Source organism: Bombina bombina, chromosome 5 (assembly GCF_027579735.1).
Source record: "Bombina bombina isolate aBomBom1 chromosome 5, aBomBom1.pri, whole genome shotgun sequence".
In the NCBI taxonomy this organism is placed as follows: domain Eukaryota; kingdom Metazoa; phylum Chordata; class Amphibia; order Anura; family Bombinatoridae; genus Bombina; species Bombina bombina.
Genome location: NC_069503.1, coordinates 953,916,074 through 953,939,589, shown reverse-complemented (window position 1 = coordinate 953,939,589; position 23,516 = coordinate 953,916,074). Strand labels below are relative to the sequence as shown.

Below are 23,516 nucleotides of genomic sequence, written 5' to 3'. Positions count from 1 at the left end.
ATATAAGTACTGGTTTTATACCCTTTAACTATAACCTTGACTTCACCTCATTACAGTTAGCCATATCCTTCACTATCCCAGCACCCAAACCATTATTAAACTTTAAGTGATAGTAAATGTTAGCGTTTTTTAAAAACTAGCCTGAATCTATGCAATACATTAAATGTAACATAAATCATCATTTGGAAGTAACGATGCGCCATAACATAATTTTATTTTGTTCTTCATTCTATTATAGTATCCCCCTCTGGCCGCCCACCACAAAAAAATGTTTTTAACGAGGTAACGTTTTAACCTCTTATCCTATATCGGTGCTAGCCATACGGCTCTCAACCATTGCGTATCATATGGTTAGCACAACTATTGCATAAGAGGTGTAAACGCCACCTCATGAAAACTAAATAGTTCTGCCATGAGTGGCTGGAGGGGGGTATTGTAATAGAACGAAGAACAAAATAAAATTATGTTATAGCTCATCTTCACTTCCAAAGGATGAAGTATGGTACATTTCATTTATTGCATAGATTCAGGCTAGCTTTTAAAAAATGCTAACATTTGCTATCACTTTAACTACGGCCATGTCTCTACACAATTAAACTTAACCACAGTTAACCATAACAGAAACCTCCCCAATGGCAAACATAATGTATGTCTCAATTCCCACTACAACTATCTTAAATTAAACATGATCTATTTTCATTTTTACCCTTTCTTAAACACCCCTCCCCCAATAATTCCTGATCAATAATCTACTCTATTGGTCACATTTATTTAAACACCAGATGGACAAAGTTTCCCTCCAGGCACCTTGTCCACCCGGCATTGTGGTGATTGGGCAGTGTATGCTTCCTGCATTTACCAATGTACAACCAATTGTGTGAGAGCAAGGCTTTCCAATCATCCCGATCGGACCTGACCAGGATGATTTAACCTGAACACCCTCAAGGTGGCAGAGAGGTTAAAGATTTGTATCCATTTGCAAGAGCACTATATGGCAGCACTATTTCCTGCCATGTAGTGCTCCAGATGCCTACCTAGGTTTCTCTTCAACAAAGAATACCATGGGAACAAAGCAAATTTCATAATAGACATACATTGGAAACTGTTTTTAAAATTGTATGCTCTATCTGAATTACAAAAGAACATTTTTGGGTTTCATATCCCTTTAAGAAACACTTATTCCAATACAGAACTTATAAACTCTGGTATCTATATACACGTATAAGTATTTCTGATATAAAAAGGCTTCATGCTCTTTATCCACTAAAATCAAGTCTTATGAGCTCTTAAGATGTTGAATGTTTGATTAATGATTACTGACATAACATGAACTATCTTCATGACATTTTTATGTTTGTAGATATGGTTTAGTTTTGATGTATATAGCTTTTGAGTACAGCATCAAGATTGGCTGAGCAATAAAACTGCTGTTCAGCCGGATAGTCCCAGCAAATAAAACACATCTGAAGAAAATGGTTTCTGAGTATATAAACTCATATATTCATCAATTCTATTTACCTTAATTAAAATGGCCATATTGCATTTTAGGAATTTTTTTGTCACTAAATGTAACTCTAAACCTGGATATTTTTTATGTTCCTTTACAAGCTAGGGACGTTAAAGTGATATACAAGGGCAAAAATAAAATGCGTTAAAGGGACATAATGCCCATATGCTAAATCACTTGAAAGTGATGCAGCATATCTGTAAAAAAAAACTGACGAGAATATCACTTGAAGATCTCTATGTAAAAAGGGAAGATATTTTACCTCAACATTTCTTTACCTCACGAGAGTAAGTGCTCTGTGAACGGTTATAATTGAGCCTGAATTCAGCCCCATAGTATCCTTTGTTGAAACCCATACAAGCTGCAGTGCACTACTGGGAAGACAAGCTAGAATGCACTACTCGGAACTAGCTGCACATATATGCCCCCTCTCATTGGCTCACTCAATGAATTCAGCTAGCTCTCAGTAGTGAAAACAAAGACTACCAAAGGATTAAAGCAAATTTTGAAAAAATTGAAAATAGAAGTAAATTGGAAAGTTGTTTATAATTGTATGCTCTATCGCAATCATTATATAAAAATGGGTTGTATCTCCATTTAAGTTACTAGTCCATAACAGTATCGTCACTCCTTTAGGCAAGAATCCATATATATATATAAAGACTAAACACACAAAAAAAGTTATGCACTTCCAAGGGTGGTATTTATTAGGTGAGAGTTGTAGGTTTAGATTTAGGGGTATATTTATCAATGTGCGAGCGGACATGATACGAAGTAGCGTATCATGTCCGCTGCACATCGCTAAATGCTGAAAGCATACGCTGTCGGCATTTATCATTGCACCAACAGTTCTTGTGAACTGCTGGTGCAATGCCGCCCCCTGCAGATTCGCGGCCATTCGGCCGCTAGCATGGGGTGTCAATCAACCCGATCATTGAAAGTAAACTGTTTTTTCTCTAGCAGTAACAAAATAATAAAGTTATGAAATCCGAAATTTGGAATTGCGTTTACGCATTTAATGGAGAAGAAAAAGTTGCAAACAACATAGCATATTCTCATTAGCGCTAACCTGACATGAATATAGGAAGATTTAAATTTCCAATGTTCTTTACATAACGGAATATGTTCTATTTATTCATAATTAAATATTTCTACATATATCTGATGGTTTATTAAACAAATATATATATTTATACCTATATACATACAGTCTATATATGATTTTATATATAGGTATAGATATATACATATATAGACGTATATACATATATATATATATATATATATATATATATATATATATATACATACCCATATTTGGACATGTATATGTATTTATCTCAATGTTAAAGCCCTTTTCCGACATCTCATATATTTGAGCCCTTATAACTTTACTTTTGTGTACTATATTTTTTTTAAAATAATTTTTATTAGACAGTGTTAATATGATTGTAAGTGTACTTTGTAATGTATTTTTAAAGTGCTTTGTGCAACTTTTTCTTTTCGGAAAACATTTAAATACAGCTCTGAGATCACGGTAAAGATCCTTGTGTAAATCAAGATTGCGCTAGCGAAATCACAATTGTGCTCGACTTGAAATTTCAGCGCAATGGAAAGGATCCTCAAACAAATGCGATAACGCTAGCGCAATCGTTTGCGCACCACTTGTAATCTAGCCTTTAATGTTTAAAGGGACACTGTACCCAAATGTTTTCTTTTGTGATTCAGATAGAGCATGACATTTTAAGCAACTTTCTAATTTATTCCTATTATCAAATGTTCTTTATTCTCTTGGTATCTTTATTTGAAATGCAAGAATGTAAGTTTAGATGCCGGCCCATATTTGGTGAACAACCTAGGTTGTCCTTGCTGATTGGTGGATAAATTCATCCACCAATCAAAAACTGCTGTCCAGAGGTCTGAACCAAGAAAAAAGCTTAGATGCCTTCTTTTTCATATAAAGATAGCTAGAGAAAGAAGAAACATTGATAATAGGAGTAAATTAGAAAGTTGCTTAAAATTGCATGCTCTATCTGAATCACAAAAGAAAAATTTTGGGTTCAGTGTCCCTTTAATGTTGCTTTTAAAGCAACCATAGCAATAAATATTTCAAAACAATGAAGCATTTATAATACCATTTTTCATTAGAACACAATTAATTTATAAAATACAGGGTTTGTTTATAGCTGTAAACATTTTGATTACTTATTTGCAACATTAAACTTCCTGTAATAGGAATGATATCAAGACCACCTACTACTTTACTGAATGCGTAATTACCTTGGAGATCTATTTCCTCAGAAGGAAATTGAGCAAGTGCTGTGCAAGACTTCAGGTTAACCTAGATATGTCATTTACAAAAGCTTCATGTTTTATAAGATCTTTAGAAAAAAAAATCAGGGTAGTATTGGAGAATCTCATTATATTCACAAAGTGCTTGTGGTGATATAACATGAATCTTATTATAAAATGATGATCAGTCTCCAAGAAGCAGAGATAATTCAAATGCAAGATATAAGCTCCCAGCTCTATAATGAACTCACTGCCCGGGACATATATTAAGTTAAATGCATTTGATCAGTAGATCAAATGTATTTTAAATTAAATTAGTATTATAACAGAAAACTGACATACAGATATTTAAAGTTGTATGAACAACAGTGCAACCATGATTTACAGACTGCTCACTTTTTTGTTCCCAGAATACAATAAACTAATACAGGGAGTGCAGAATTATTAGGCAAATGAGTATTTTGTCCACATCATCCTCTTTATGCATGTTGTCTTACTCCAAGCTGTATAGGCTCGAAAGCCTACTACCAATTAAGCATATTAGGTGATGTGCATCTCTGTAATGAGAAGGGGTGTGGTCTAATGACATCAACACCCTATATCAGGTGTGCATAATTATTAGGCAACTTCCTTTCCTTTGGCAAAATGGGTCAAAAGAAGGACTTGACAGGCTCAGAAAAGTCAAAAATAGTGAGATATCTTGCAGAGGGATGCAGCACTCTTAAAATTGCAAAGCTTCTGAATCATGATCTTCGAACAATCAAGCGTTTCATTCAAAATAGTCAACAGGGTCGCAAGAAGCGTGTGGAAAAACCAAGGCGCAAAATAACTGCCCATGAACTGAGAAAAGTCAAGTGTGCAGCTGCCAAGATGCCACTTGCCACCAGTTTGGCCATATTTCAGAGCTGCAACATCACTGGAGTGCCCAAAAGCACAAGGTGTGCAATACTCAGAGACATGGCCAAGGTAAGAAAGGCTGAAAGACGACCACCACTGAACAAGACACACAAGCTGAAACATCAAGACTGGGCCAAGAAATATCTCAAGACTGATTTTTCTAAGGTTTTATGGACTGATGAAATGAGAGTGAGTCTTGATGGGCCAGATGGATGGGCCCGTGGCTGGATTGGTAAAGGCCAGAGAGCTCCAGTCCGAGTCAGACGCCAGCAAGGTAGAGGTGGAGTACTGGTTTGGGCTGGTATCATCAAAGATGAGCTTGTGGGGCCTTTTCGGGTTGAGGATGGAGTGAAGCTCAGCTCCCAGTCCTACTGACAGTTTCTGGAAGACACCTTCTTCAAGCAGTGGTACAGGAAGAAGTCTGCATCCTTCAAGAAAAACATGATTTTCATGCAGGACAATGCTCCATCACACGCGTCCAAGTACTCCACAGCGTGGCTGGCAAGAAAGGGTATAAAAGAAGAAAATCTAATGACATGGCCTCCTTGTTCACCTGATCTGAACCCCATTGAGAACCTGTGGTCCATCATCAAATGTGAGATTTACAAGGAGGGAAAACAGTACACCTCTCTGAACAATGTCTGGGAGGCTGTGGTTGCTGCTGCACGCAATGTTGATGGTGAACAGATCAAAACACTGACAGAATCCATGGATGGCAGGTTTTTGAGTGTCCTTGCAAAGAAAGGTGGCTATATTGGTCACTGATTTGTTTTTGTTTTGTTTTTGAATGTCAGAAATGTATATTTGTGAATGTTGAGATGTTATATTGGTTTCACTGGTAAAAATAAATAATTGAAATGGGTATATATTTGTTTTTTGTTAAGTTGCCTAATAATTATGCACAGTAATAGTCACCTGCACACACAGATATCCCCCTAAAATAGCTATAACTAAAACCAAACTAAAAACTACTTCCAAAACTATTCAGCTTTGATATTAATGAGTTTTTTGAGTTCATTGAGAACATGGTTGTTGTTCAATAATAAAATTAATCCTCAAAAATACAACTTGCCTAATAATTCTGCACTCCCTGTATAAGGGAGAGGTATTCTAAGTAAACAATTTAATTTAAAAATTGCTAAGGTTAAAGTGACAAAAATGTCTTGTCACTCATATAAAAGAGCAAAATATAAAAATGCAGACATTTTTGCCTGAAAAATAATATGATGTAAACAATGCTAAAATATAAATTTAAACTAATATACCAGTATCAGCCAACAACTTCCTACTAATTCTAATTGGCTTATATGTAACTTTCTACTGACACACAGTGTGATTAGCAGAGGTGCCTATCAAACAATGACCTTTAACAGGAAGTACTTTCAGCCAATGAGCAGTGGAGGGAAGTGCAAAAATGATACAGCTACAGTATATTAGTATTATTGATCATGAAAACAATATTAAAAAATGAAAAACTATCAACATGTTTAGATTTGCTGCAATTCTGATTTTAAAGGGCTTTAAAGATGTCAAAAAACAAAACCAGCTATTTCAAATAAAAAAATAATAATTAGCAATTTATCAAACAATTTATACTCTGCGGCTGGAATAAAAAGTAATTGGAATCACATTAAGGAGAAACCAGTTTTACAGTACACGGTCCCTTTAAATATAATGAAGCATTTATACATAAAAAATCAAACAATGTAAACTGGTAAAATCGGGGCAGGGGTTAAAAGTGGGCAAGAAGAGAATAAATCATAAATACAATGGATTATTTTAGTTATTTTGATAATGTTAAGTAAGCTTTAAAATTAATTGTATTTCTTACATTATTTATGTTATCAAATAAAACTGGCACCACTATAAACATTTTGGAATCTAAACATCAGGACCAAAATCCTATGCAAGTTGGCATACATATGAAAGATAAATAAAACAATCTAGTGAAATGGGAGATTTCTCATAGTGTCTCCATTTTAGGGGCCTAGTCAAACTCATGCTGCTTTATTAGCAATGGGTCCCGAGGCTTACTCTAACTAATGCTTAAATGTTCACTTACCTGAAGTCCAGTTGAATAATCTTTATTCTTCAGTCTCTTCCTGACAGCAGCAATGGGTCGTCTTCTTCTCAGTTACCCCAACTTTCTGATCCCACTAAACTTATCAGTTATAACCCATTGCTTAGATTATAGCATAATCCAGATACCCCCCACACCCCAGAATTGTTGTAAATCTGGTAAAGGTACAATGAACCCATTATTTTTGCAATAGTAATTATTGTTCAGTGCCAGTAGTGATGTACCAAGATAGGAGTTTGAAATAAACACTTTTACAGATTTATAATTATTCAGACTTTGAATTGCTTTTACCATTATTAATGCATTATGTATTTTGTTCTAAAAGGTCAACAAGGATTGATCTATCTCACAGTTTGATGCAGAACAGCAGAGAACTAATGGACTTATACAATTCTAAATTGTAATATTTATTTTTTTAATCTGGTTGATTGCTAGCAGAGGATTAATTTCTGGAGAAATGTATTTTATATAATAGAAATTATGAATTGATGATCTGCAAAATAGTATCCTTGTTGCTGTAGGAACACTGCTTGCTTTTATCAACTGACACAATGTACAGTAGTCCTGGAAAATGCTGGCTGTAATGTGATTGTAGCTTTAGGAATAATACTTGTACGTCTACATCTTAGTCTATGGTTTATTACATTAGACAAAATAATATCAATATCTTCATTGTCTGGACTGGAGAAAAAGAAAGTAAACATTTATCTCTCTTACCCCCACTGGGATTATGATTTCTTCTGATAATTCTTGTTTACATAGTTTTTCTATAGCCAATATTACAGTACTGAAAATGTCAGTATAGTTTAGGATATGTTGGGCAAAAGCTATTTCAAATAACAAAGTAAAGGTAAAGGTGCATTTGTAAATAACTGAATACACTTTAGCCGGTAAAATACATAATTGGGAACACATTAATTCTTTAGCTGCTAGGCCATTTCCCACCTGGGTGCTAAGCTGGTTTTGAGCTTTTTTTTAAACTTTTTTTAAAATATATTTATTTTTAACTTTTTTACTTTTTTTTTCAGATCCCCAAGACTTATACCGTTGGTAAGGTTAGGCGATCACCTTTCCAACTGTGGGTCTTGGGGGTCTGTAGCTGCTTAGATGCCTCTCGCTATTCAGGCCAGATCGCCGGGGTGGGAGTAGATGGGAGTCAAGATGGTTGAGTGGCTCTGAGCCGTTGTTAGCACCTGACTGAGAAAACTTGTGCCGGCTCAGAGCCATCGTTAGCACTCAAGGGGTTAAAGGGGAGTACATTTTACAGTGCACTGTCTGTTTGTAAATATTGCAGGATAGATCTGCCATTTGGTTTGTTCAAAACATTTTTTAATTTGCTACATTTCTCTTTAGAAGATGAATTAGTTGTTATAATCTCTGGTCTGTTTCATATACCTGATTTATTAATAGACAAAGGATGGTTTAACTAACTGTAAAGAGCATATGTGCAAGAGACAGTTTGTTACATAGTCTTCATTGCATTGTCTGGATGATCAGAGAAAACGAATGCACTTAAAAAAACTGCTCAACAAAGGATATGGGTGAGACACAAAAAAATTGACATAATTAAGGGTGCATAGCCCGAAACGTTATTTTTATCTTGTACCTGCACCTATTCTCAACATGGAATAAAGGATTAGAAAATTTCAAGTGGTGCGGCTGGATACATTGTGGACTTTTACAAAAAATGAAACCCCTTAGTAGTAGAAAGAAAATTTAAATTATGTTTTAATATTTGTTAAAGTTTTAGAAGTTATGTACACTGACTATTTAAGTAAGTGCAGGTATAGTAGATCTAGTCTGGGTTCTTTAAATGGACAAAAATGTAACTTGTATTATTCAGATAGAAAATGTCATTTTAAGACACTGTTAAATTCACTTTGATTTTCAAATTGTCTTTTTTTCTCTTGAAATGCTTTGTTGAATTGGTAATTGGTGGCTACTCTCTTTTGTCATTGGCTCACCAAATGTTTCAGCTAACTTCCAGCAGTGCATGAGCTTTTCATGAGCTAACTTTAACTATGTGCTTAATCTATTTGCAGCGGTCAAACACACAGTTATATACAAACAATAGCACAATAATAAAATGCTCTAACATATTAGAGCATTTTCTTTTTGTACTTTTATATTCCTTTAAAGTAATAGTCTAGTCAACATTAAACTTTTATGATTCATATAGAGCATGCAATTTTAAGATGCTTTCTAATTTACTCATATTATCAAATTTTCTTCGTTCTCTTGGAATCTTTATTTGAAAAGCAGGAATGTAAGCATAGGAGGCGGCTCATTTTTGGTTGGGTGGCACTTGCTGATTGGTATCTAAATGTAACCACCAATCAGCAAGCGCTACCCAGGTACTGAACTAAAATGGGCCGGTTTCTAAACTTACATTCAAATAAAGATACCAAGAGAATGAAGAACATTTGATAATAGGAGTAAATTAGAAAGTTGCTTACAATTGCATGCTCTATCTGAATCACGAAAGAAAAAATTTGGGTTCAGTGTCCTTTTAATTTTGACTAGACTATTCCTTTAAATATAATTGTGCTGTTATCTTTAAATGTAAGTACCTTCTAGCTAACTCTAAAAAGAAACTGTATTTATTAGACAATGTAGCAAAATAGGGTTCATTTTTTAGAAATCAGTTTATAGACTTGAAATTATGAGATGCACTGACAGAAGCACAAAAACTTTCTTCTACAACAAATGATGTATTTTTTTTAAGTTGCTCTTACTCATGCATTTTCTAGGAATTGCATATTCTATTTCTATTGTGTATCCATATTATTGGGATGCTTTAGTTCATTTTATTTTTCAACTATGTTTTTCTTTTGAATGATTAAAAAGGAAAATTGTTTCCTTTAAAAAAATTGTTACGCCAAGCTGCATTTTTAGTTGAATTTGGGGAAACCACTTGAATCATTTGTTGTTTTGAGCTTTTTCAAATACTTTTGTTTGATTTGTTCATTGCAAACAGCTGAAAGTCTGTTTGACAATAAACCTGATTTGCAATTGGGGTTGAATAATTTTGATTACAACTGTGTGTGTATATATATATATATATATATACCTGTGTGTGTATATAATATATATATATATATATATAGGTATAGATATATGCCGACACATTTAGGAATATATATTTATAAATACATAAAACATATTCTGCTATGTGCAGAACATTGGAATGTGAAATATTTGCAGTAAAAAAGCACTATAACACTTTATTAAAAGTGAATATTGCATCAATATGTTTTTACGTGTTTTATCTACTTTACTGCAAAGGGCTCCAATGCACTTCTATATATGTATTTTATATGTATACATATGTATTTATGTGTTTATATATGTATATATGTCTGTAAATACATAAATACACATATAAATACATCTGTGTGTGTGTATATATATATATATATATATATATACAGTATATACATACATACATATCCATCTTTAGACATGTATATGTATGTATGTCTATGTTAAAGCTGCCTGCTCTTTTTCCCCTAACACCTGCCTTGAGACCTCATATCTTTAAACCTTTATAACATTTTTGTGCATTTTTTAAAAATAATCTTTGTTAGATGGTGTAATTATGAGTATAATTGTACTTTTAAATGTATTTTTGATGTGTTTTATAAGACATTTTTGTTTTGCGAAACAGTTAACCAGAGCTCTAATGTCACGCTAAGCCGACGAGCGTTAGCTTCAATTTTGCTCAAACAATCGAGTTTACTTTTAACTTGTAATACGAACAGAAAACCCAACGTGCTCAAACAGCCGCGACAAACCCCTTATTGCTTGAGCGTAAATGTTAACGCGCCTGTCTTAATCTTGCCTTTAGTGTTTAATGTTCCTTTAAGCTTTGTTTGTTTGTTTTTAGATGCTGATGTCTCAGCTAGGTAAAGTTTGCACTACCTCATAATCAGCTGAATATGTGAAGCTGCAGTGGGATACGTGATTGTGAGTACAATATCTACAAAAGCATCTAGACTTGTCCATTGCAAATTAACATTTGGTTAATATTTTCAAACTTTACAGTTTTGCAAGCAAAATGATAATTGCAAAATTAAAGGGAAACTAAACCCAATTTTCTTGCTTTCATGATTCAGATAGAGCACGCAATTTTAAGCAAATTTCTAATTTACTCTTACTATCATTTTTTCTTTGTTCTCTTGATATCTTTATTTAAAGCTTAGGAGCCAGCCCATTTTAGGTTCAGCCCCCTGGATAGCGCTTGTTTATATGTGGCTACATTTAGCAAACCAATAAGCAAGGATAACCCAGGTTCTAAACCAAAAATGGGTCGGCTCTTAAGGTTTACATTCCTGCTTTTTAAATAAAAATAGCAAGAGAATGAAGAAAAATTGATCATAGGAGTTAATTAGAAAGTTGCTTAAAATTGTATACTCTATCTGAACCTTTAAAGAAAAAAATTGGGTTTAGTGTCCCTTAAAGGAAAAAAACATTATTGCAAACAAGGAAGAATAGAATCATTTTTTTTTGTAGAGTTGTCTATCTCTATCCATTTTAACATCCTTATGTTTTCAATTTTATATATTCATTCACTTTGGTTTTAACAAACATTTGTATGCAATAATGGAGATTGATCAATAAGATGATTTAAATAAGTGAACTTAATTCATTTTAAGGGATATGAATCCCAACATTTTTCTTTCATGATTCAGATACAGCTTTCAATTTTAAACAACTTTCTTATTTACTGCTACTATCCATTTTCTTCATTCTCTTGGTATCGTTTGTTGAAAATCAGGGATGTATGCTTAGATGCCGTCCCATTTCTAGAGCACTATATGGCAGCAGTTTTTCAAGAATGTTATTCATTTGCAAGAGCACTAGAGGGCAGCACTATTGTGTCATGTAGTGCTACAGATGCCTACCTAGGTATCTCTTCAACACAGAATATCATGGCAACGAAGCAAATTTGATAATAAAAGTCGATTGGAAACGTTTTTAGATGGTAATCCCTGTCTGAATCACAATTTTTTTTTTAGGTTTTATATCCCTTTAAAGATGTGAACATTTTTTAATGCTTTTTTAAAGGGACAGTCTAGTATAAATTAAACTTTCGTTATTCAGATAGGACTTTTAATTTTAATCAACTTTCCATTCTACTTTTATCATCAAATTTGCTTTTTTCTCTTGGTATTCTTAGTTTAAACTAAACCTAGGCAGACTCATATGCTAATTTCTAAGCCTTTGAGGGCAGCCTCTTATCACAGGCTTTTTACATCTCTTCAACACAAAGAGACAGAATGTACACGTGGCTATATAGATAACGCTGTGTTCAGGCACAGAGGGTTATTTAAGATTTAGCACAAAACAATGCTAAATTTAAGACAATAGATAATAAACAGTCACAGTCATGTGATCAGGGGGCTGGAAGAAGGTTCCTAGATACAAGGTAATCACAGAGGTAAAGAGTATATTAATATAACTGTGTTGGTTATGCAAAACTGGGGAATGGGTAATAAAGGGATTATCTATCTTTTAAAACAATAACAATTCTATGGTAGACTGTCCCTTTAATGTTTTTTTTTTTTTGTATTCTAATTAAGAAAAAAGTACTTTTACCCAAAAAAAGAAGTATATTTTGGTTTCTGAATAGATTTCTTTTTGCGATGACTGTAATATGCTGGAAGTAAATATCATGATATTTAAGATTTTAGACTATCTTTTGCATGAGCACAAATGCGTCACTAAATATAGCTGCTAATTTGTCTGATCAATTTATGCATTAAGCGTGGGTATAATTAAAAGTTGGCATGCTTCCAGTCCTTGGTAATTAAAGTTGTTCATCTCTAGCTTTGAACTACAGAGCTGCTCTCACATGATTACAAAAAATAGATCAAAATGTGAGGATATTTTTTTTTGTATTTTGCATCTTGATTTTACCTACTGAATAAGAAAAACATGTTTTGATACCTAAATTACAAGTTTAAAAATGCATTATCTATTTTTACAGAGAAAGCCAACATGGGGCGCCACATAGTGTATCAAATGAGAATCATATAGTGGAATCCAAAATAGGAAATGGGTAGTCACATTTCCTATGACAATTAACAAATGGTGCCTATGCCCAATCAGGGGATTAAGAGTTCCCCCACGACAATCCAAATGAAGTACTTGATATTTATTCCATAGAAATGTCTATATAAAATAAGTTAAAACTATATTGCCATAGAGGCAATATGGCTAAACTGTGATACAGGCTCATAAATATCTATAACAAGTACCTATATATAAGCACATACTTATTAATCATCAACAAACGTTCATTATTCAAATAGATCAATCATATAAGTTTGTAAACCAGTCATGATTGGTGATAACATAAAAATGCCTATAAATCTCACCTGTGTGTAAGTAAAAGGACTTATTATAAATGCAAGATATATAATAAGGAAGTTTAAATGATGTATGAACATTTGTTGATGATTAATACATATGTGTTACGCAGTTACTACATAAGACATACTTAAAGGGACAATGTACTGCAAAAACGTCTCCTCTTTAATGTGCTCCCAGTGACCCATTTTACCTGCCTGAGCCTATAAAATGGTTCACAAATATCACTTTAACCCTTATTTTGTCATTTGAAATGCTGCTTTTGCCAGTTAAAACAACCATCTATACTGAACATTTCAATAAGGCATTAATGGCTGCCTATATAAAAGCAATGTAAACTAGAGCCAACATTTTCAATTGCTCTCTCTAAGGGCCCAATTCTCTTTGGTGTTGCAAGATTCTTTAAGATACCTTGTCAGTATTACAAGCCACCTCAGGGATTGTTTTAAAGCCAATTTTTTAACTTGGGAACTGTGCATATCACTAAGGGGAGTTTGCTTATCTTCTTTATATGAAAGAGAGACACTTACTTTGAAATATAGTAATCAGAAAATAAGCTGATGATTTATCTCCATGCCGGTGAGTTTTTTTGAGAATCAGCACTAAGTATTAAGCTTTGTGTATATAGACCTAGATAAGCTAAGGTCTCCCTGAAAGCTCAGCCTGTGTGAATGGGTGGTTTCAACAAGAAAATAGCTATTTAATATTCAAAATTAAACCTAAAGAAACAATTTCCTCTACATTTTATACTCTGTAACTGGTATAGCAAGAAAGATTGAGGGAAAAATATTTTCCAGTCCCTTTAAGATGTTTCAGAAGTAGTTAATAGGAGTATGTACCCCCAAAAAACATAAACAGATTTAAAAAACTGTAGTCTCCAGTGGAAGTACGGGAGCTTGTAAATCATGAAAAATCAGGAGCTGTGCAAGTGTATCCCCAAAAAAGTATTTAGCTACCAATGCTAATTCCATACACACCATTTGTTATGTTCACTGTGGTCATATTCCTGCTAGGATATATAGATATGGCACACTATTACACTGAACAGAAAATCCTGTATGGTGTAGTTCATCTATGATGGGCAAGACTTCATAATTCAGTTGGCCCCATTCTTCGGCCCCCGTTCTTCTGTAACTGTCTGGAGCTCTCCCTTTCATTCCATGTTAGGCTGCCAAGAAGTAGACCTTGTATAGATATAATCTCCTGAAATAATTTGTCTTGTAAATGAAGTTCAAATATGGCAGATATTGCACCTTACCCATGGCCAGCATCTAGCTGAGTATTGCCAACAAAAGTTATGTTTGTCCTAAACATAGGGCTCATATCTTGAGTAGCACTCAGTACCTAATGAGAAACACTCAGATCAATCATAAAGTTAGTTGGATACCTAGTTATTAGGGGGTTTCAAGAATCATAAAAGCAATATGTTATATACTCTTATAACGTCCCAACAGAGACAGTGTAGACTGAAACCTGTGTGATTGAGAGCACCCACTGCATGTAATTTAATTTATCACTAATATTTTAATTTTCTGTTTAGTGGAGCAGTTAACATATGTAAGTTTGTTTTTAAGGAAAGCCATGAAGCATAAAAATCTTTCTATTTTTTTTTAAGAAACAGTTTATTTTCTTAGTCATGTATATGACAATGTAAAGAAAGTCAACCAAAAAGGTGATAACCATTCAGAACTTTTATATACACACACGATACCTTAAACATACTAAACAAATTATTAGTTACAGAGCCAGTACAAATGCTTTACTAAAACCAATTTTATGAAGAAATGAGAGTGTATAAAATTGAAAATACAAATTTCTGACATATAAATGCATCATAAGACTGGTTAAAGAGAGGTGTGTTGTTTAAGGGATATGAAACTATAAAAATATAATTATTTTTCCTTTTGTGCCCGCAGCTCTGTTAAAAGCAGTTCTCTTATTTTAATCCCTTACAATTGTTGATTAGTGAAGCTCCACAGCTTTAAACTGGATGCCGCCATCTTGGAGCTAAAGTATTTTTATTGCGCACTTCAGTTTAGCAAGCAGAACACAGGATGTTGTTGCAGTATCTGCATTGCTCTATATTATATGTTATTGCAGTAGCTGCATTGCTCTATATTATATCTTATTGCAGTAGCTGCATTGCTCTATATTATATCTTATTGTAGTAGCTGCATTGCTCTATATTATATCTTATTGCAGTAGCTACATTGCTCTATATTATATCTTATTGCAGTAGCTGCATTGCTCTATATTATATCTTATTGTAGTAGCTGCATTGCTCTATATTATATCTTATTGCAGTAGCTGCATTGCTCTATATTATATCTTATTGCAGTAGCTGCATTGATCTATATTATATCTTATTGCAGTAGCTGCATTGCTCTATATTATCCCTGAGGGCTTTTTTATATTTTTTATGTAACTTTGAACTGTGTAAAAAACAATGCAAGGTAAAGCTTCTATTATGCGACCTAACCCAACGTCCAAGGTACAGCAATCAAAAGGTTAGTATCATCCCTGATCTTTTAAAGAGCACTGCCTCTTTCACAGGATGCAACGCTACATGCGTACCGAGTATAAAGATGCAGAGCTTTATCAACTGGCTTCTATGATAGTCTAAAATAGAGGTGCAGGTACAGGAGGGAAAACAAAACTATGGTGAGAAATAACCCTGCTATTCTAGATGTGCCCAGCAGTTTAATGCCCCTTTAAGTAGATAGAAACAAACATAAGAAAACATACACCTAAGCTGTAGACTAGGGGGCTATGTGTAATTGCAAAGCTATACATAACTTAAGTGTAAATTGATTCTTAAAGCAGGTGTTCTGTTGAGAACTCCAATTCATTGAAAACTCTAATCTGACGTCCCTTCCGGTGATTCCATACATCTGATTGGTCCGTGTCTCAGTGAGTGACAGGATTCAAAACCAATCAGATAGGCACTGTAATTGCCTATCTTCACTATCTATTTTGCCTCTGCCTGGAGGGTTCAAGGGGGGGCAAAGCCCCCCTTGTAAACCTCATTCCCCAAGAAACACTCAGATCAATGAGGAAGTTAGTTATATTCCTAGTTAGTAGAAAGTTTCAAGGATCATAAAAGCAATATGTTATATAATAAAGTCCCAACAGAGACAGTGTAGACTGAAACCTAGGGGTGCACCCTCTAAGACAGGCAAAAATAGTTAGTGAAAATAGAAGAGTCACCGGAAGTGACGTCAGATTGGAGTTTTCAAGGAATTGGAGTTCGACAGAATGCAGGTAAAATAGACAGACAGGAAGTTATCTAAGACAATTTAATGCAGATTTTATTCTAGATGTAAAATATTGAAATTCTATTTATGGCACCAAATGTTTAATTTGTCAGCTCATTAGTTCTTATATACCTCTAATGCATCACTTTTTATTCTGTGTTTTTTTTTTAGTGATTAATTGATTTAATAATTTATTTATGTATGTATGTGTGTGTTTGTTACTGGTGTAATTATTTATTACGGGCTTTAAAAGCATTCTTTTAAATTTATATTGAACAGCTTTCAAAAAAGTTAAATATTTAGCCATAAATATAATAGTTGGGTACTCTTCTTGTTTGGATTATTTATTTTTTATCTAGGATTTATTCTAGAGTGGGCCTAATCTGCAAGGCTTTACAAAAGAGCAGTTGACTATCAGTGACAAATTTTTGGTTTTGGTGGTTTTCTCTGAGATTTTTTTTTTTCTAAAACAATGAAAATCAACCTTTACAAGCATTAACTTATACACAGCAAATCTAAATATTTGAATATTTAAATATAAAATTTAGTTAATAGCTTTAGGCACTTAGCTTTAGTTTTTTTTTTTTAATTGCGCAATGCTCAATAAACACACATGTGATAATCTTGTTTTCTAATATAGAAATGTAGCACAATAAAAATAGATATTTTGTCTATCTGCCTTTCTATCTGTCTATCTATCTATCTATCTATCTATCTATCTATCTATCTATCCATCCAGACACACACATATAAATAAAACATGATGACACAATCTATCATCTACAAAACCAGAAGACAAAAGCAGAATGAAACAGGGATACTAGAAACACATTTAATAGGTTTCCATAGTAACGTATGTGAGAGACACGTATCTGCTTATGGAGGAAGGCATCATTAGATAAGTACTTCATCATAGCGATTCACTTAGGGCTGGGTAACCCTCCCAAAATGACAGATTTAAATAATAATTTAAATGTCTGTTTCATTGATTGCCTCAATTTTTTCTTAACAATTGTTGTAATCTGTATTTTGTAGTACATTTTATATTGTGGCTAATTTTTAAAACGGTCATAGTGTCTTAATGTATTGTTCCTTGTTTACAGTTATTATCCTTAATATTTCAAGTATCACACCATGCCTGGTATATAAAATGGAATTTTATTTAGATATATTAATTAAAATACAAAATCAGCAGATGACTAATTGTATGCCTCAATATGTTTTGGCGAAAGAATACAAATAAAAGATCAGATAACTATAATAAAATCATAAGAATACAAGAAGGAGAAAAACTTGCCAGCAGAAGAAAAATACATCCCATAAAATATTAGTCTTCAAACTAGAAAACAAAGATGGCATCCATTTTCTGTTAAACAATAATTATGTCCCTTGCATGTGTTACCAACATTGTTTTACAAATATATATGTCATTGTAACACATTCTAAACTATTGAATACTGTAAGCTCATTTGTCACATGACTTACTGTTCCTCTCCAAGACACTAGATGTCAGTAGGTTTCCTCCTCTTAGTGCCCACAAAGATCAGTCCTTGACACTCCCAAGAGTAACAATGCAATTCAGGAATTCTAATGATAAATGACTTTAGTGTCCACAAATTAAACCGTTTTAATTCCAAGTTACCTATTTATGCTATTGCCAGTGACTACACTGCTTTTTATTATTATTATTTTAATCACAAATAGTGTATGATCTTTTCTTAGCTTATACAAATTCCATGGAACATATGGAAAAAAGCCATGGCAATTTTTAACCCTTCACCTCTAAGTTTAATGGATTTATATATACATGTTTAATGTCGTTTTCAAGTAGAATAGCTTAATAATAATTTAAATTGTTTTATAAAAATAAATGATAAGAAAAATAAAATTGAGCATTTAAATTACATTAAACAATTAAATATTGTTAAAAAAACACTCAAATTTCCTTTATGAAAAGAAAAAAAAGCCAAATTAATTTTTAAGATTTAACGTATATATACAGTTGCAATTCATGTTTTTACAAACAACTTGAGCTAAAGTATTAATTTCTCATGCACAATGTAAAACAACTATTTGGATCACCTGAATACACTACTGCAGTTCTTAATGATTATTATACATGAAAGTGTCAATCAATAATGAGTATAACACTTATCTGGGAAATAAATAAATAAACCCAGTGGCTTTTAGAAGTGATCAGTTTCCCATAGACTAAAAATTATCAATACTGATTACTAGGTTGCTGCAATAGGGAGGGGATGGTTGTTCAGCACTGCAGGGCTGGCCAGACTCCCATATCTCCAGTTTCCATTAATCTACATATACAGCTGTTGTATTTGTGTCTCCCTATCTTTGGTAACTAGTGGGTTTTTTTTAAACTAATTGTCAAACAGAATCACTTTTTATGAGATTACCTATAGGTCTCATTGTATTTTGTGAAGTGAAATTAATTATGACATGATCAAGAATCAAAATAAAGTGGAAAAATAAAGAAAAAAAGAAAAGAAAAAGGCAACTTTTAAAATCCTTCATGATTTTTTTATTTATTTATAAATAATAATACATTTAGAATATTTTTTTTAGTTATGAACAGATTCAACCAGTGACAAAAACTATTTATCTTAACTATACTATTAGTATTTTATATTTCATATTATCTCTGAGCATACCTTTGAATATAAATGATGTTGATACATTAATAAAATATTGAATTATAAAATATCAAATGTTGCTCTATCAGTCTTAACCAATTTGCTTGAACTATATATTTTTAAAATGCAGATAGATTGTTAAAAACAACATTAAAGATTATTTTATATTTTATACATGGACATGTACTAAAAATATGAATTTTAAATAAATTGAGACAGTTCTGATTTACAAATGACTGTCATAAAAATCCAACCGGATCTTGTCAAATATGAAACTATACAAAATCTTGAAAAAAATGCAAATGAAAATCATTTTGCTTATAAAAAAAAGTAATAATTAATAATACATAAAATGAAAACATGATATTTGTAATATATTCCAGAAAAAAACTGCTGATAAAACATGCTCTGCCTCACTATAATATAATGAAGCTAAGACAGCAGAATAATGAAAAAGATAACAAGAGCTCCCTACAGAGAAGGCTGTGAACAAGAAAAGAGGCAGTTGGGTGGGGTCTGTCTGCATTGTGCCTTAGCTGTCACATAGAAGTGCAGGTCGATCCTTTGTATAGTGGATAGAATCAACCAGATTGCTAAATTCTTAGAACAATATGTGCTAACATAACAAGGCAACGAAGATCTAAAAATGAAATATTTGTTGATTTGCAAATATGCATTTGTGATCTGGGCGTGCCATGCACAGAAATCTAAACTCTAAGTTGTCAAATGGCCCCAGAAAAAAAGGGATTGATGCTGCAAAATGACATTTCTCTTTAACGTTTGTATTACGAACATTAATGTAAAAGCACATTGCAATCCATCTCTGTGTCCATATATCTTAAGTAACCTCTTCGTCAGTTCTAGCAACACATCATAATGCATTATGGTTTTTTAAATCTGAATCGCCCAGCCATTCTTTAGACCAATGGTACATGGTAACATTGCATTTCTTCAATATTCCCAGTCACTAACATAATAGAATCGAATCCAACAAAAGAATATTGCAGTGGATGAAGTAAATTAATTTTAATTCCTTACCCATTGCTGTTTTAGCCATAGTGATATAAGCAGGTGCTCAAAGGTTGTGAATGCAAGGGGTCCAGCTACAGCAGTGGAGAGGGAGGACAGACTGAATAAGGCACTGAGTCAGCAGAGTAGGACTGTGCAAAAGAAAGAGCAAGAGGCAGGAGCCCATGAATAATTAGCAGGGCTATGCTGAAGCAGATTGGTTGCAGTGGTCCCCTGATATGACTCATTTGGTGCTTCAATCTCTGTGCATTAAATATTCATCAACCAATAGGGTCAAGAGATAAAATGGAATGATGCATGAGAATATTCTTTCTGAAAACCACCCTCCTTTTGTTTAATAGCACAGTCCAAATAAAATTCTTTATATAAAAGGGAATATGGAATGAAAATCGTTTGGTACTAACTAAACAACATGTGATTTATTTTTTAGTTTATCACAGTCACTGTGGCCATAATCATGTTTTGTCTTATATTTAAAGATTTCCATAAATAGCTTATTATTTTTTTATATCTTCTTCATCCTATCAGTATGCTATTTTAAAAGATAAAACAATTATACTAAAGAACACACATCTAAGTGAATGCTACATAGACACTCTTTAACGCATTGGCACAGAGGGCTGTGGTTCTTTATTTGGCAGTCAAATGGTTTAAACTTGTTGCAGGCCACTTGAGTCAGACAAAAACGACAAAGCCACCATCCCGGATTTTCCCTGTTACAAGCAATCTTTTGTCAGTTTCCTAATTGACCTTAGGAGTTGGGAGCTGTCTTTGGTGCTGAAAGCAAACGCTGCACACAGGTTCCCTCCCATATGTTGTACTGATTACAGAGAATCACAGTATTTCAATATTTTATATACGATAACTCATTGTTAGTTACAAATAGTTGAACGTTTTGTAAAATTGTAATTGATTATTATGATGAATAGATGCACACTAATATATATCGGTTAACTATAACGAGATTTAATATGGAATGATTGTAGGTCTTTGTTAGTATTCTATGTAGGATGTACCAGAACAAGGAGAACAAAAATACTTTATATTCATTAGCTCTGGATGCTGATGAGAAGGAAACCCCTTCATTGCTTTGTAATTACTTTTTAGATGTGAAGTAAAACATTTATAAAATGGGGCACTTTTAACAATTTAGCTCTCTCAATTTGGAGTGAGCATAATTCTGTGGCTGTCAAAAGTGATGCACCTTCTCTGGCTTGCAAAGGGTTAACTGTCACCCTTGATGATAACGTTGGTTATTGTTACTAAGTTCACAGCCTAATAACTAGCCGAAGGTTTCTCGGCCACACCCTTGCATTCAGTTGTAAGCAACGCATGAACGTTTCTGGATGGGAGAATAATAATGACACTAAAACAATGCCTTTGAAAGCAAGTAATGGTTTTATGGTAGCACAGAATAAGATTATGGTGCGTTTAAATCCTCTTTGGCTGGATGAGGTGCCTCTAATGAGAAATCTTATTTGTAAAACTCTACCAGAAAATATACTCAAAACAGGTTTAATGAGGATGAGTCATTGTGGGGAGGATTTTAAATATCGTCTTATTTACCGTGATTTGTTCTGGGGATTTTCACTGACAAGTGTCAAAAGGGATTTGGAAGAGGCAGCCCCTCCCCAGTCTCTGCTAGTAACAGCGATCTACTGCTCTGCACTGCATTGCTGCCGTGACCCATGTGTCCTGCAGGTAGAGAATGGATCATTGCGGTGGGATTTTTAAAATGGAAAGTAAAATGATAACAATTGTGAAGAAATTACATGTCAATACATCAAGGTTTATTTGATATTACTGCTAGTGACAATATTTATCAAACTTATATTTGGGATTCTGCCCCCACCCAGGGGCACTAGAAATTTTGGGGGCCCTGCATTAACCATTGATCAGCCCCCCCTCCTTTGATATGTGCAATTTTTGACCAAGTGACTAAAACTTATATGCACTTTATTCTTAAAGGGACATTCTAGCCAAAAACTTTCTTTCATGCTTTAGAAAGAGCATGCTATTTTAAACAGTTTTCTAATTTACTTCTGTTATTTAATTTGCTTCATTCTCGTGATATACTTGGTTGTAAAGCATATCTAGATATGCTCAGTATCTGCTGATTGGTGGCTGCACATAGATGCCTCTTGTTATTGGCTCACCCATGTGCATTGCTATTTCTTCAACAAGAGATATCTAAAGAATGAAGCAAATTAGATAATAGAAGTAAATTGGAATGTTGTTTAAAATTGTATTCTCTACCTGAATCATGAAATAAATATTTTGGGTTTCATTACACTTTAAGTGTCTATTCAAACTTGGAAATGTTGTAAAGGTAAACATACACACGCACACAGACACACTCATACACTCACACATAAGGATTCACATATAGACACTCTAGCTGCAGACACGCCAAGAAACACACTCAGACACAGACACCCAAACAGACACTCAGCACTTGTTTACATTGACCTGACAAGTAATGAGGTAAACTACGATTTTGTAAAAAAAAAAAAAAGAAAATTTAGAAAACAAAATATGGAGATCTGATTATCTTTTTTTAAAGGAAGATGCCAACTAAATGATGACAACAGCATGCAGTGGCTGAAAGGAAGGGTTCTGAACTGCCTAAACAATAATTTAAAGGTTAAATGGTGGATTGGTGACTTCTGGAAAGGTCTCATTAGTCTCAAAGTCTGTAGAAAGATGTGAATAATCAGTAGTAATGTCAAAATATCCTAAAAAGGAACAGTCAATGGACACACACAAACTTGCACATACACCCAAGGAAACACCGACAGAGACAGCCTCAGAAAACACACAAAGACATACACACACACACGCAGAGACACCCGCAGAAAACACGCAAAGACATACACACACACAGAGACAACCACATAAAACACAGAAAGACATACATACACACCCTCACTGAGACATCCACAGAAAACACACAAAGACATACACACACCCTCACAGAGACACCCACAGAAAACACACACACTCACAGAGACATCAACAGAAAACACAGACATACATACACACACACACCCTCACAGAGACATCCGCAGGAAGAACAGACATACACACCCACCCTCACAGAGGCATCCAGAGAAAATACACAAAGACAAACATACATACACCCTCACAGAGACACCCATAGAAAAAGCTCAAAGACATATGCACACACCCTCACAGACATCAAACAGAAAATGCACAAAGACATACACACCCGCCCTCACAGAGAGACCCACTGAAAAAAATACATACACACTCACACTCACAGAAACACTAACAGGAGGAAACATTTATGCACCTTGCATCCCCTAAATCAACAGTGTGTGACATGCATGATAAAAAAATTGCAGAAATTAAGAGATCACTTTTTAAAGAATCATATTTGTAAATGTACAAACAAAAAATAATTCTGTGAATTC

At 33.7% G+C, this 23,516-nt stretch overlaps 1 protein-coding gene across 1 annotated transcript in view; it reads right to left on the bottom strand.

Annotated features, from left to right (window-relative positions):
* STMN2 (stathmin 2) overlaps window positions 1-20,216 on the bottom strand; it is an 87,939-nt gene extending 67,723 nt beyond the window's left edge. Inside the window, 1 exon segment of the mRNA XM_053713162.1 lies at window positions 20,092-20,216. Coding sequence (XP_053569137.1) covers window positions 20,092-20,110 — 19 coding nt within the window. The 5' untranslated portion in view covers window positions 20,111-20,216.
* Window positions 20,217-23,516: the final 3,300 nt, after the last annotated feature.